This window comes from Antechinus flavipes, chromosome 2, assembly GCF_016432865.1.
Source record: "Antechinus flavipes isolate AdamAnt ecotype Samford, QLD, Australia chromosome 2, AdamAnt_v2, whole genome shotgun sequence".
Taxonomy (NCBI): Eukaryota; Metazoa; Chordata; class Mammalia; order Dasyuromorphia; family Dasyuridae; genus Antechinus; species Antechinus flavipes.
In genome coordinates, this window is record NC_067399.1 from 166,147,316 (window position 1) to 166,163,414 (window position 16,099).

Genomic DNA, 16,099 nt, shown 5'->3' on the forward strand with positions numbered 1-16,099 from the left:
ATTGTTAATTTGTGGTGTTCAATTAATTAAAAAATTATGCACCGATTATATACCAAACACAATGCTAGAGACTGGGAGTACAAAGACAAAATAAAAACAATTCTTGGCCTTGGAAAGTTTATATTCTGCTGGTGTAGAGAGGGAGAGATGAGAAAATGTACACAGATAAACACAAAATGTTCATTTTTTTTTCTCTGGAGGGATACTGTGAGAGAGGCAAGATGAAAGAAAGAACTAAAAAGAATAACACGTGGAAAGAAACTATGAAGTTGATATGGAGGAATTCATATTTGTGATGATCAAGGATTGAATTGAAGTTGGATGGAAATTTGTCATTGAGGAAAAGCTGAAGAACAAGAAACAAAGAGTTAGGAAGGATATGTTAGTTGTATTCGGTTCTTTGAAGGATTGTTAATGTGGTGAAATAACTATCATTTGTGTTTGGTCCCAGAAAGTAGAATTAGTGATCTCTTAATTGCCATACCTAATGGCTCTTACTCTTCATCCTTCTTGATCTCACTCTAGCGTTTTATATAATTGACCATGCTTTCTTTCTGAATAATCTCTTGTTTCTGAATTTTTAGGACCTTATTTATTATTATTTTCCTTTTTGTCTGACTCATACTCATTGCTTGGACTCCTTTGCTAGCTTTTTATCCATGTCATGTGCCCTAATTGGTTGTAGGATAGCATTGTATATTAAGAATGTATACTAGTAAGGAAATCTAGGAACCAGATAGAACACATTCAGGTAAAGATCATAAAAACAAAATCAGTTTGATGATAAGAGTATATCTTAAAACCACCTGAGTAGAAAGAGGAAATAGAGCAGGGATTCACATTCTTGGTATGATGAATAATTTTAGTTATGCAGACATGCTTAGAGCTGTCTTTTTGCCAAAAATAAAACAGCTAATAATTTGTTGACTTGTCTTAATGATAACTTCAGCGTTCAAAAATACAGAGGAATGTTAATCTGATTCATTATTAGTGAGGTAGTTGGTGATTGAGGATAGAAATGATAGGAATATTGGACAGTAATCACTCCTTCCTTTTAGTTTATGTAGAAAAGAGGAAAATCAGGGATAGTCAGGCTGTACCCTCAACTGAAAAAAAAATTCCAAGAATTCAGAGATAGTATCGAGAAGATGCCATGGACTAAAATCCTACAGGGGAAATTATAATAGGAGGGTATGGAAATCTTCAAGAATGAAATTCTGAAGACAGAAAGGGAAACATTTCTGATGAACTGGAAAAATAAGAATTGTTTGAAGATACCAATGTTTATGCACAGGGAATTCCCCAACAAATTTAGTATTTTTGTTTTTTAATTTCATTAGTTTTATTGAAAGGTCAGTTTCTTAATACCAGAATATAATTGTGCTTTGTTAGGTTACTTCAGCCATCTTAAATTTACATTGATGAATTAGAAAGGAAATTCTTCAGTCACTCAGATATTTAGGAATAAATGAGGAATCCATTTACAAAACACTTTGTAAAATGAAGCAAAAAGACACACTGGTGTACTTTGGTTTATCACTAAAGGGAAAGTTTCTTTTAATTTTTTCTCTTCCTCATAGCATGATGTCAAAGGAAAATTTGAACTAGTTATAGCTATTGTGGAAGTTAAGCTATATATTGCACTGATTATCCTAGATAGCTCACAGTCTCCCTAAATTACAGAAGCATTATGACAATAACATATTCCATATATATTGCTTTCAAATACAAAACTTTCTCTCTATATATACTCTATAGTATTCCTTATTTAAAAGCTCTAGAGTTTTAGAATTGACATCTTGTTTTAAAAGGGACAGTTGAGGTTTCAGATTGGCAGACTATGAAAATTTCCTGTACAATAGAAATTAATTTTTTTCCCTAAGGGACTAGGTGTTGAGATCAAAATCATACTTGAATTTAAAATTTGTTTACAATTTTGATAAAATTTCATAATCACATTTAAATGTAAAATGTTAAACAAAACCAAATCTTTATAATTATTGGTTTATCTAGTTGTATAAGGCATTAGAAAGGTTGTTTATGCTGCCTTAAAGACTAATAATCCCAACCATACTAAAGTGCATACCATTTTTCTGAAGTTGATCTGTTTTTATGTGAACTCATATTACAATTCAAATAACATCAACTAAAGTCAATCACATATTGCCATAAGTACTTCCTATAATCAGTATAATGATCCAGATACTACTAGATTGGATCAATATTAACTTGGTTTATGGTATAGTCTCCCATCCTTATTCTATATAAGTTTTAGTTTCAAAAAAGATCAGATAGTCCTGACCACATTTCCAATTGAAGCACACATAATCATTTTCCAACTATAGCCTATTTTTTCCTCTAGTCTGAAAACACCAATGCTAGCCTAAATTGCTATATTCCAGACTCCACAGCTTAAATCCATTCTGATATTGAGTCCACAATTCTGATATGAAGTCAGCCTTCAAAATAGTTGAATCTCTTCACCATAAGAATCTCATTAAGACCCAGTTTCAGGGATTGTTGGAAGATGAGCAATTTTGTAATAACTATGCTTCAACTGACGTGCGGTTCACCCAAACACAATCTACTTCAACTTCTGAACATTTGGTTTAGAACACTTGTTTGATGAGTATTCAGTTAGGCACTTTGCTACAAGTTCCTGCCAGAAGGTCAGATCTCTGCAATTTATCTTGGAATGTTTTTGAAGACATTCTATTCCTTCTGTCAATTCTATAAATTTCTGTGTTTGAATCTCCAGTGCAATTATACACAATGCCAATACAGAAGGTTTTACTTTAGAAAACAGTCTTACATTGGCATGCCTTAAACTGAGCTTCCAGTATTTCAAAACTCAGGTTCTTTCTTCTTTCAAATGGTAAGTTTTCATGAATGAGTGAATAATAGAGTTGTAAAAACTGAAAGGCAACAGTAGATTTGACTTTCCAACATACCTTCTCTAATTGAGTCTTTTTTATTCTCATTTTATTTTTAATAGTATTTTCCTTTCAATTACATGTCAGGATAATTTTTGGCATTTGTTTTTATAAGATTTTGAGTTCAAATTTTTTCCCCCCTCCTTTTCTTCCCTCCTCTCTTCTGAAAGTGGTGGGCAGTTTGACATACAGGGTATACATGTGCTATCATGTAAAACATCTTTTCCCTATTGATGAGCATCCACTCAATTTCCAATTCTTTGCCATGACAAAAAAGCTGTTACAAACATTTTTTTTTGTACATGTAGATCCTTTTCTGCTTTTTATGTTTTTTTTGGATATAGATCTAGTAGTGGTATTGCTGGATCGAGGTATGTACGGTTTGGTTGTTCTTTGTGTATAGTACCAAATTGCTTTCTAGAATGGTTAAATCTTGCTCTTCTAATTTGCTTGTAGTGTCATCCTGTAGTATAAATCATACATCCATTTTGATCTTATCTTGATATATAGTGTAAGATGCAAGTGTATATTTAGTTTGTGTTCTATTGTTTTCCAGTTTTCCCAGCAGTTTTTGTCAAATGGTGAGTTCTTATCTCAAAAGCTGAGGTCAATGAGTTTATCAAACACTAGGTTATGATCACTGAATACTAATTTATTCTACTGATCCTTTTCTCTCTTAATTAGATAGTTTTGATGAATACTGCTTTATAACAGTTTGAGATATGGTATCATTAGATTATCTTCTTTTGTATTTTTTCATTAATTCCTTTGATATACTTGACCTTTTATCTTTCCAGATAAATTTTGTTATTTTTTCTATTTTTAAATAATTTTTGACAGTTTGGTGTGACCCTGAATAAATAATTTAGAGGCAGAATTTTCATTTTCATTATATTGGCTTGGCTTACTCTTGAGCAATTGATATTTCCCCAATTGTTTAGAGCTGACTTTATTTGTGTGAAAAGTGGTTTGCAATTGTCTTCTTATTTTTCCTGGGTTTGTTTTAGATTATAGAGTTTCAAGTAGTTTATATGGTTTCCAATTATTTTAAATTGAATTTCTCTTTCTCTCTTGCTGCTGGACTTTTTGATCATATAAAGAAATGCTGATGATTTATTTGAGCTTATTTTATATCCTGAAACTTTGCTAATGTTAATTATTTCCATAGTTTTTTTAGTTGATTCTCTAGGATTTTCTAAGTGTACTATCTTATCCTCTACAAGGAGTGATAGTTTTGTTTCCTCATTGACTATTTTAATTCCTTTGATTTCTTTCTCTTCTCTTATTACTACAGCTAACAATTCTCCAATATTGAATAATAGTAGTGATAATAGACATTCTAACTTCAACCCTGATCTTACTGGGAAGGCTTTTAGCTCATTCCTTTTATAGATAATGTTTGCTAATGCTTTTAGATAGATACTGTTTATCATTTTAAGGAATTCTTCCTTTATTTCTATGTTCTCTAGTGTTTTTAATAGATATAGATGCTATATTTTGTCAAAAGTTTTTTCAGCATCTATCGAGATAATCATTATTTCTATTTGTTTTGTTATTGACATGGCCAATTGGGTTGATACTTTTTCTAATAGTGAACCAACTCTGCATTCTAGGTATAAATCCCCTTTGGTCATAGTGTCTAATCCTTGTGATATCTTTGCCATAATCACCTTCCTAATATATATTTAATTTTTCACTGATATTCATTAGGAAAATTGATGTATAATTTTCTTTCTCTCTTTTAGCTCTTCCTGGTTTGGATATCAGTATTATATTTGTGTCATAAAATAAGTTTGGTAGGTCTCCTTCTTTAACAATTTTTTTCATATATTTTATAGAGTATGGGAATTAACTGTTCTTTAAATGCTTGGTATAATTCACTTGTGATCCCATCTGACCATGGGGATTTTTTCCCTGGGATGTTGTTAATGGCATGTTTAATATATATGGGGTTAAGTGACTTACCCAGGCTCACACAGCTAAAGAGTGTTAAGTGTCTGAAGCCAGATTTGAACTCAGTTCTTCCTGACTTCAGGGCTGGTGCTCTATCCACTGTGCCACCTAGCTGTCCCTCAATTTCTATTTCTAAGATGGGTTTATTTAGGCATTCTATTTCTTGATCTCTTAATTTAGGTAGTTTTTTTTGTGAATATTCACCAATTTCACCCAAATTGTTGGATTTATTAGCATATTATTGGGCAAAATGCTTCCTAATAATTGCTTTAATTTCTTCATTGGTGGCAATTTTACCTTTTTAATTTTTGATACTGGGTATTTGGTTTTCTTCTTTCATTTTTTAAAACTCAAATTAATCCATGCCTTATCTCTCTTAATTAGTTTTTCTCCCATAAAGTCAGCTCCTATATTTATTTATTAGTTCAGTAGTTTTTTTTTAAACTGTCAATATTATTATTTTCACTTTTGATTTTCAGGATTTCCAATTTAGTACTCAACTGGAAACTTAGTTTATTCTATTTTTAGTTGCTTTCCAAATTTGTTGAGCTTTTTCTTTTTCCATGTTGTTGATGTAAGAATTTAAATAAATTTTCTCCTATGTACTGCTTTAGCTGAATTCCATAAATTTTGGTATGCTTTCTTATTGTTGTCATTCTCTTTAATGAAATATTTCATTATGATGTGAAAAGAATTTCTGCCTTTCTCCATTTGATTTTGAGCTTTTCAATACTCTATTGCATTGTCAGTTTTTGTATAGTTGTCCTGGAATGCTGAGAATAATAATAATAATAATAATAATATATATATATATATATATATATATATATATATACATATGTATATGTATGTATGTGTGTGTGTGTATATACATATATATATATATATATATGTATATATATTCCTTTTAGTTTCCATTCACTTTTCTCTGTTATACCTAATTTCTCTAATATTTCATTTATTTCCTTAGTTTCTTTCTTTTTTATTTTTAGTTCAATTTATTGAATTTTGGAAGGGGATTCTTGTATAGTTTTGCTTTCTATTTCTTCTTGTAACTTAATTGTGATTTTCTATAAGAATCTGGATGTTATGCCCCTTGGTGCATATGTGTTTAGTATTGATATAGCTTCATTGTCTATAGTATCTTTTAGAAAGATTTCTTTCTTTATATCTTTTAATTATTTTTTCTTTTTCTTTTTCTTTACATAATCAATTATACTCCAACTTCTTGGCTTTACTCTGTATATCTTTCCATTTCAAATGTGTTTCTTGTCAATAACATATTATAGAATTGTGGTTTTTCATCTACGTGGCTATCTATTTCTATTTTGGGGGGAAAGTTCATCCTAGTCATAGTCATACTTATGATTTTTAACTGTGTAATTCCTTCCATCTTATTTTTCTTCATGTTTGTTCTGTCTCTCACTTTTTACTTCTTCAGTGTTTTGCTTCTTTCTAAGTCAGTCCCTTCCTTCACTTTTACTTAATCTCTTCCCCACTTACTTCCCTATTGGTTAAGATGTATTTCCATATTCAACTTGTGTATATGATTCCCTCTTTGAGCCAATACTGATGAGAATAAGGTTCAAGTGATTCCTAGTGCTCACTCTTCCATTTCCTTTGATTTTATAGTTATGAAACTTGGCTATACTGTTTCTTAGTTTTTATATTGGGATCTCTTTCCTGAGGTTATTGGTGAATTCTTTCAATGCATATTTTGTCCTTTAGTTCTAAGACGTCAAGGCAGTTTTCCTTGATAATTTCTTGAAAGATGTCCAGATTTTTCTTTTGATTATGGCTGATATTGTGTCTTCTGGATTTTTTTTTCCTATGTCAGTTCTTTTCCCAATGAGTTATTTAATATTTTCTTCCATTTCTTGTTCTTTTGAATTTATTTGATTGATTCTTGTTGTTTCATTGAATCATCAACTTCTACTTGCCCAATTCTAACTTTTATAGTGTTGTTTTCCTCAGTTAGCTCATGTACTTTCTTTTCCATTTGACCAATTGTATTCTTTTTTTTTTACTTTACATGTGTGAACTCTGTTTTTTTCCCTTTTCCTTTTCTTTCCAAATTTATTTTATTTGAAGAAACATAATAAGCAAAAAACAAACAAACCCCCCAAAAGCAATGCAAAACAAACTGAAACAAAAGAATGCTATCATGTGCCCAGCAGAACACCAGGGAAGATTAAAAATATATTATAACAAAAACCAATTTAAGGAAGTATGTATGTGTATATATATATTAATAGAAGAAATTATTTTCATGAGTGTTCATCTTTTCTTTACTTCATTGTAAATTGTTCTTTTGTTCTCTGCTGTGCACCTTATTTACTTTATTTTTCCCCCTTTTCATCCCATCACCACTCCCAAGCAAGCTACCGTTAAGAAAAGATATATTTATGTACATATGTAGCTATATACATACATACACTCACACACACATATGTCTTTCCTATCCCTGCTGACTCTTTCATTAAATTCTGTTCCAATTAAATTTTGGCTTACTATTACTTAACCTCTCCCCATCTAGAGATCCCTCTCTTCTTCTTCCCTCACCCTTTGCTTTCAAATCTCATCCACCTATCCCTTCCCCCTTATTTTTTTTACAGATTTTGGAGGGTGCTGTACCCTTCATGGTATATATGTAGGGTTGCCTATTGAATCCAATTCCAATGTGAGTGGGTTTTCAGGAGTATAAGCCCTTCTTCCCCACTCTAATGCCTCTGTGTCTATTCTTCCTATTTGTATAACATGATTACTATTTTTACCTTTACTCTGCTAATCTTTTTTCTGAGGTTACCCTATTGTTGATGTAAATATAAAATATATATTTCTTATGTTTAAAAACATAAACATTTTGTACATGTTTAAACAGTTTGTTTATGTTGACTTCCTTAAAATTGTTCTTTGATTTTGGTTCTTATATGTTAAATTTTCTGCTAAATTTGGGTTTGTTTGATAGAGAGTCCTGAAATTCTGAAAGTTCTTTGAATGTCCATTTTTCCTAATTTAAAATTATAGATAATTTTGCTAGATATGATATTTTTGACCCAGACCTAGTTCTTTTGCTTTTCTGTAGATATGATTCCAAGACTTATGGTCTTTTGTTGTAGCTGTTGACAATTCTTGCATAATTCTAATGTAGCTCCAGCATATTTGAATTGCTTTTTCTTGTTTCTTGCAAAATTTTCTCTTTGATCTGGGGTTTTAAAATTTGGCAATAATATACTTGTGTGTTTTCCACACAGGATCTCTTGGAGATGGTGATGGGTGGATTTTTTCTATTTCTACCTTCCCCTTATGTTCTATCACTCCAGAATAATTTTCTAGAATTGTTTCTTGTATCATTGTGTTAAGGTTCTCTTTTTGGTCACAACCTTCTGGCAGTCCAATTATTTTTATATTTTCTCTTCTTGATCTGTTCACCAGATCTGTTGTTTTTCTTAGGAGATGTTTCATATTCTTCTCTACTTTCTCATTTTTTATAATATGTTTTGTAATTTCTTGGTCTCTCATAGCTTCATTGGCTTTCCCTTGCCTGATTCTAATTTTCAAAGAGTTACTTTCATCTTTGAGATTCTGGACCTCCTTTTCTAATTGGTTAACTTTTTTCATAATCTTATCGTTTTTTTTTTTTTTTTGATGTTTTTTTTCTTTCCTGTCTCTCACTTGATTTTTGAATTCTTTTCTGAGTTCATCTATAAATTCTCTCTGGGCAGGGAGCTATTTCACATTACTCTTTGGCATGGAATTTTTTTTTTTTTTTTTACTTAAGTGTCTTCCTCTGAAGATGAATCTTAGTCTTCCCTGTTCCCTGTTCAATGGTAGGGTTTTTTCTTCTTTTCTGGTGCATTTTTTAAAATAAGAGGTATTAGTGTAAGTACCTCTAATTGTGTGGGTAGGGTAATGGTACTGCAAGTTTCCGTTCAGCTCTCCACTCTGGCCAGGAACCCTAAACTAAGAGCTCTACTCTTCTGCAAGTGCCCACAGACAGCAGTGCCCCTTCTCCACTGCTTCTGCTCTTAACAAGTGTTGGTTCCTTCTCACTCAGGACGGCATCTCAGCAGCACATTCTGTTCATTCTGTCTTCCCGAACTCAACCCCCACCTTAACAAACAGTTTTCAGCTGCAGGTCCAGCCACAACCAGCTAGCCAGAGGGGGCCCCACTTGATGTTTCTGCAGAGCTAGCCAGGAGGTGTTTGCACCTCAGACAGGTTAATCCCAGCTGGGGATCTTTCTTCAGATCTTATTGGGTTGTATCAGGAGGTCCTCTGTTGGGGGAAGCCCCAAGTTTTCTTGATTTTTCACTAGTTTGCCCTGAGGCACAAATTTGTTCTATTTGTGGGGGAAATCAGGAGGGCTTGAAATTTACCAACCTATTCTGCCATCTTCCCAGAATCCTCTATCCAATTGTATTCTTTATGGAGTTGTTTCTTCTGTGTATTTTTGTATCTCATTTGCTATTTGAGCAATTCTACTTTTTGAACAGTTGTTTTCTTTTTCCAAGTTATTGATTGTTTTTTTTTTCATGAATCTCTTGTATCATTCTCGTTGATTTTCCCAATTTTTTTCCTACTTCTTTTATATGATTTTAAAGTTTCTTTTGGAGTTCTTCCATGAGTTTTTTTTTCCTAGGCTTGAGACCACTTCCCATTTTTCTTTGAAATTTCATCCATAATTGTTTTGACATTGTATTCTTTTTCTGAGATTATATTTTGATTTTTCCTGTCAACATAAAAACTTCCTATGATCAAATTATTTTTATAGAAGTTGTTTGTTAATCTCTATTGGCCTTTTTCCTTTTAAATTTGAGCTCTGTTCTTGGGATAGCAGGGCATTGGCTTAGGCTTCTTGTTCCAGAGGTTGTCAGTGCTGGCAGTTTACCTGGTATTGCATTGATGTTACCTTGAGGCTCATTGGACACTCTCTTATCTAGTGCTGAGCTAGGGGATTGTTGTGGTGGGTAGTTGCTGCTGGTAGAGGCTGTAGGGGTTTGGCAGTTTACTGAGTGCTGAGCTGGGGTCCTAGTGGTTGTGTTTGGAATGGTCTGAGGCTAATGGGGTGATTTTTTATTTCCCTGGGGCTACATTAAAGCACATGGTGATCTGGCATCTGGAGATTGCCTATTTTCCCAGGGGTATACTGAATCATGTGGCAAAGTCCCAGTGCTGTCAGCTGCCTATTTACTTAGGCACCAATAGAGTCAGTGTTTACTTTGTTGCTTGGAGCTACACAAAAGCACATATGTTGATGGTTGTCTGTTTGTCTGGGGCCATACTGAAGCAGGTTGAGTCTATCCACTGGATACCTCTTTGCCCAGGGCAATGTTGAAATATTTGGTGGCCCTCAGAACTGGTGTTTGCCCATTTCTCTGGCTATTCCAAGGCACATGGGAATCCTGGTGCTAGCATTTGCTGTTCCATTGCACTGAAGCTCAGGATCTATTGCTAGTTTGTTGAGGTGTGACTTGTTGCTGGTTTGCTGGGATGCTTCCTGTTTTGGACACATTCTTCTTTTATTTAAGTGAGATGGACCTTTTGTACTGATGTTTCCAGTTTTTTTGTATTCAAAGATTGTTTCACTTTATCCTTTTGCTAGTTCTGCTATTCTAGGATTTGTTTTGGGATGCTGTCTTATGGTTGTTGGGAGGTGAATACAGGAAAGTTATTGTTATTTACTGCTCACTCTACTATTTTGGCTCCTAAAGTCAGAAACTAAATTGGTCTTGGTCTACTCAGATCAACACAGTGGCTAATGGGCATTTCTTTCTTCTTATGTCACTTTTACAGTCATATAGAAGCAACTCAATTTCACATATTCAAGATCTAAGAAAGTTGTACCTTTATTTTGGATAGAAATCTTATCAGTATATTCACAGCTAGAGAATTCTCTGTGTGATCTTTCACTTCGAAGTCCCTAGTCTTGCAGTCATCCAAAGATCATTATGATAAGCAGATTCAACTAGTTTCAAATAACAGATCTTTAGCTGATATCTGAGCTCCTTCCAGCAGAACATTTAGTTGGTGTAGGAGTTTCTGAACTTCAATTGATACTATGTTCCTATCATCCTGACTTCGTCTCAGTGGCTCTTTCTTGGTAGCAAGTCTTCCTCCTCCTCTTTCTATACCCTGAAAAATTAGTCCACACATTCTGTACAATGTGGAAACTATATGAAGGAGAGGAAATGGTAGTCACTAGGGAGAAGAAATACTGGAGGAGATTTCTAGGGCAGCAGCTCCAGTGAGCTCAGAATAATGCCAGTTCTGGATTGCAGAGTGCTGAAAACAAACATTTTATAACTACATATATATTTGCTGATAATAAGGGCTACTAACAAAATAAGAGCATGACATGCTTCTGTTAAAAAAAATGTATCAGGAATGTTAAAGCATGGAACAAATCCAATCTGACTTAGTACAACAAAGTGGGTATCAAGGGAAATATGAGTACTAAAGAAGGGATAGGATTCTTTTCTTTTGTATAGATATTGCAATAACTCATGAGAACAGAAGGCATAAAGCTCTTCTTTTTTGGAGGGAGATTTTTGTTTTCTCTGCCAAATATAATGACCTTTGCTACAGAAGTGACAGGGGAAATGTCCAAAGGGAGATGATAGCCAAGATAAGTTAGTAAATAATAAAAAAACAACTAGTTGTCATAGAAGAATTCAAGATTAGGGTAGCCTTGAATTATATACTTGAGTACTTAGAGAACTAATGATTGCCGAGTCACTTTTAGTGATATTACAAAATTAGAGAATGAGAAATTAAAAAAAAAGAAGTGAAGAGAGTCTGCAAACTACTGGACAATCAATCAACTAATTAATTGTTATTAGGTACTTATGTACCATGTATATTGCAAAGTTCTGCCCATATAATATCAAACAGCCCCTGTCACTTGAACATCAAGGTGATCAAATCAGCCAACAGTTAAAAAAACTGTCAGAATATTCATTGGAAGGACAAATACTGTGGATGAAACTTGAATATTTTGGTGATATATTGAAAAGACAGGGTTCATTGGAAGATACCTCTGATGCTGGGAAACATTGAAAGCAAAAGGAGAGGAGAATGGGAGAAAATGAAATGAAAAGATAATGTCATGGGAGCAATAAATATGAGCTTGAACATCTTCAGAATATAATGGATTATAAAAGGACCTGGTGTGCTATAGATCATGAAGTCATGAAGAGTTAGACATGACTGAAAGACTGATCAACAACAACAACATATTTGAATATGAATGTAATCAGTGAGATGTTCCACATTATATGTGGCAGGTTGATTTCTATTATGGTTGGGAAATCTTGTCCTATTAAATTCACTTTGATGGAATTAGGCTTTTGTCAAGGGTTTATTTTTAGGATGCATATGCTCTACTCAGGGACATTTTTTACCTTTTTTCCAGCTATGTATCCTCCAGCTGCTCCAAAGCTTTTGGTGAATGTTCCCATGAACACATCAACATCACTAGGATCCATTCCAAAGTAATCCACAACCCCCTGGCCCCTTGGGCCTAAACTTCCAATACTATGAGCTTCATCCAAGTAGAGGTAAGCTTTGTATTTCTTCTTTAAGGCAACGATTTCAGGCAGACGCACAATGGAACCTTCCATGCTAGATTATAAAGAGAAATGCTAATATCATAATTTATCCTCTGAAAAACTTTTATTTCTTTTCTTGTTTGAATACAGATAGGACACTTAGCTAATTTCATATGTTGAAGATGGATACTTACCATTTGTTTCCTTTGAGATACATTTAAAAAATCTTAGTTAAAATTTTTTCAATTAAGAAAGATTTTAAGTGTTTGAAAATGAAGACTGCATCTTTGCCTGAAGAATTAAAATCAATTATCTGTTGAATGGACATGTTGAGTTTGGTGTCAGGGTGAGGAAAGACTTTATCTCACTTTCTAGCTTGTTAATATTAATTGTTAGGTTAAAAATAACATTCTTTTTAATGATGGAATTGATTCAATCATAGGATGATCCAATTGATTCATGATCCATGTGATGATAGGTCCATAAATGCTTATTTGACTAATTAGACTCTATCAATCCCCTCTTTTGAGTTGGTGAAAAATGAACATTAGAGTGACAAAGCCATAAAGGAACTCTGAGGCTATGGCAAATTAAACTTAGCAAAATAACATACTAATAGAGCCAGATTCACTGTTTCATTGTAGTAATTGATTTATATCATATGTCTAATAGTTTCCTGTAGGTGGAAACTTATTTTTTATCCTCTATCATATGCTTATTTGTATTTTAATTTATAAGCTCCTTCTCCTTTTGGAATTAGGCAGGATATAAATTTTATTTAAAAAGCAATATCAAATCTTTATAATTAACTATTTGAGATTTTAAGCTTTTAATAACTTCAGAATTCCTTGATTACAAAATATTTATGCATAGTTTTGATTGGGTTAAATGATTATTTCAATTTTAAAAAATATAAAATAAGTCAGTTAAGTCAAATTGCCAATTTTAATATTTTCTTTTCCTCTACTGAATTTAACTATAAATAAGATTAAATTTAATGTTTTTATCACCCTTTTAAAACATCTAAGTGAGTGGTTAGTTTAGATAGTAAAACAGTAAAATTAGTTAGACATATACCCCTAGCTTAATAGATAAAAGGTAAAGAATTAGATTAAAAAATACGAAAAAACAATCTCACAAGCACATTTGTGTGTGTGTGTGTGTGTGTGTGTGTGTGTGTGTGTGTGTGTGTAGACCGAATTAGCACCCTGATACTTTAGAATCAGCTGGAGTCAGGATAAGCAAAAGTCCTTGGTCTTTATTCTTGGTCTTTAGGGGTGTCTACTTGATGCTTTATAGGTGACTGATGTCTGGTCCTGACTTTACATATTTTAGCTCTTCCTGTTATGGCTTATACACTTAGCATGTATTGTACAGTTTGGTTATCAGTTGTCTGTGATATTCTCCAGTAAATTGCAATCTCCAAGAGAGTACAAATTGTGTTTTATGTAGACTTTATAACTTTTTCATTGCTTTGAACAGAGTAGGTGCTTAGTAGGCATTTAATTGAATTATTTTTAGTATGAAATAACATTGTTCATTTTGGCATTCAACAACTTAGTGAATTAAATATATATGTATATCTTTACATATGTGTATATAGTTATATCTATTTGCTGTCTGTCTACCTATCTATCTATCTATCTATCCATCCATCCACAAAACACCCAGTATATGCCAGGGACTCTGTTAAATATCATGAAAGGCAATGATAGAATATCTGCTCTTAAGAGGCTTTTAATCTAATGAGACATGCCATGATACTTCCTCAAATAAGAATGATACAAAATATAAAGTGATAAGGATAAAAGAGGTTCAGATAAAATACTGATGAGGTCAGGGAAGATGTGGCCAAGGTGGACCTTAAAGGAAGAGGATTTCATAAAATAAAGTTTAGAAGAGAACTTATTGTAGGCATCGTTCATGATGTTTGAAATTACATGGAGATGGGAAGATGAATTAAAAAAAACAGCCAGATAATAAAAAGCCTTAAATGCCAGGCTAACAAATTTATTTTATTTTATTTTTTTATCTAGGAAACAGGTTGAATATTTTTGGGTAGGAGGGGATATGATCAGACTTGTACATTAGGAAGATTATTTTTCTTACAATATTAATAATAACTGGAGCTGGATAAAAAGTTGGAGGGAAAGACATCAATAGATTATTGCATATAATAAGTGATGAAGCACTGAACTAGGATGATGGCAATAAAAGAATAGAGAGGAAGGAACAGATGCAAAAAGTGTTGAAGTATTGACAGAGAATAGCAACCATAATTGTGTATGAGTGGTAAGGAAAAAGAAAATCAAAGATGGCTCTGTGGTTTTACAAGTAGGTCAATGGGAAAATAGAGGAGTCTTTTAACAGAAGTAGATATATTAACAGGATTAAATTTAGAGATCATGAGGAAAGAAGTTTGTTGTATGTCAATGAAGTATATGGTAATTTAAGGCAGGAATAATTTGTAGTATTTTTGTTTTTGTATTTTTATTGCTTTACATAAGCTAAATCAAGTCAAACATAATATGGCTTATATAAAACAATATGGTGTATATGAGATTAGGATGTATCTGTGAATGGAGACAAAAGCAAAAATGATATGATCTAACCAGGCTTTGATGAGATTTTCATCTCCCTTATTTTAAACACTAAGTTTATTAGTGAAGCTTGTGACTAAATTAACTTTTTAAAGCATAATTTAATTCATATTGAGAATTCACATTGAAAATTCAGCTGATTAAAACCATCAAGTTTTTTCCATATGAAACACAGTTAAACCAAGGCCTCTCATCTAAACTTGAAAGTTAATACTCTTTAGCTTAAATGTAGAATTTTATATTTATACCTTTTAAATTTCAGTGTAATGCAATGGAAAAGAAAGTACTGATGTAGTCATAAGACATAGGTTCAAATTCTACCTTTAGCACTTATTGTTTATCTTTAAACATCTCATCTCTCTGGATCTTATTCTCCTATTTTAATGAGAGGTTTGGATGAGATGACTTTTGGTGTCTCTTCCAGCTCTATATCTTTGATTCAAGATTTGTTGCTCAGCTCTGTATAGCCTTTTTTGAATCTTGATTTTGTCTTCTACTCTTTGGCCCTTTGGCATTGACAGATTCAATGAATATGCCTGTCATCATGTGTTTATGTTAGCCAGTCTCCCATTATATAAAGAGCTGGTCTTGAAAGACATAATCCCAACTCTTACACATACTGGCTACATGACCCTGAGTAAACCACTTAATCTGTAAAAACTTCTGGTGATTCTCCAAGATAATAAATTTACAAAAGACTCTAATCTGTATTATTAGAAGGAATTTCTTCTTGTAGGAGTACCTGATACTAATGACTTTCTACTTCCTAACCCTAGGCTATAGAATAATAATCTATGGATTAAAAAGTGTTATACAGAGTAGGATCAAACACTGAATCTTGTGACATACCAGTAGAAATTCTCTCATATAATGACATAAATATGTTAATTAAGACTATGTATGATCATTATGCAGCTAGGATTTCACTGAAATATATCCAACCTATATATTTTTTATCTTTTTGAAAAGGATACCATAACTCTATCATATCCCTTGCAGAAATCTATATATCTATGTATCTAGATTTTCTTGATTTACAAGTCCAATAACCATTCATAAAAAA

General features: G+C 32.6%; 1 protein-coding gene and 1 pseudogene across 1 annotated transcript in view; both read right to left on the bottom strand.

Annotated features, from left to right (window-relative positions):
* SPTLC3 (serine palmitoyltransferase long chain base subunit 3) overlaps positions 1-16,099 on the bottom strand; it is a 203,896-nt gene that overhangs the window by 59,586 nt on the left and 128,211 nt on the right. The window contains exon 8 of the mRNA XM_051975913.1: positions 12,290-12,509. Coding sequence (XP_051831873.1) covers positions 12,290-12,509 — 220 coding nt within the window. The remainder of the gene's footprint in view (positions 1-12,289; positions 12,510-16,099) is intronic.
* On the bottom strand, positions 2,498-11,772 carry LOC127548482 (cyclin-G1-like; annotated as a pseudogene).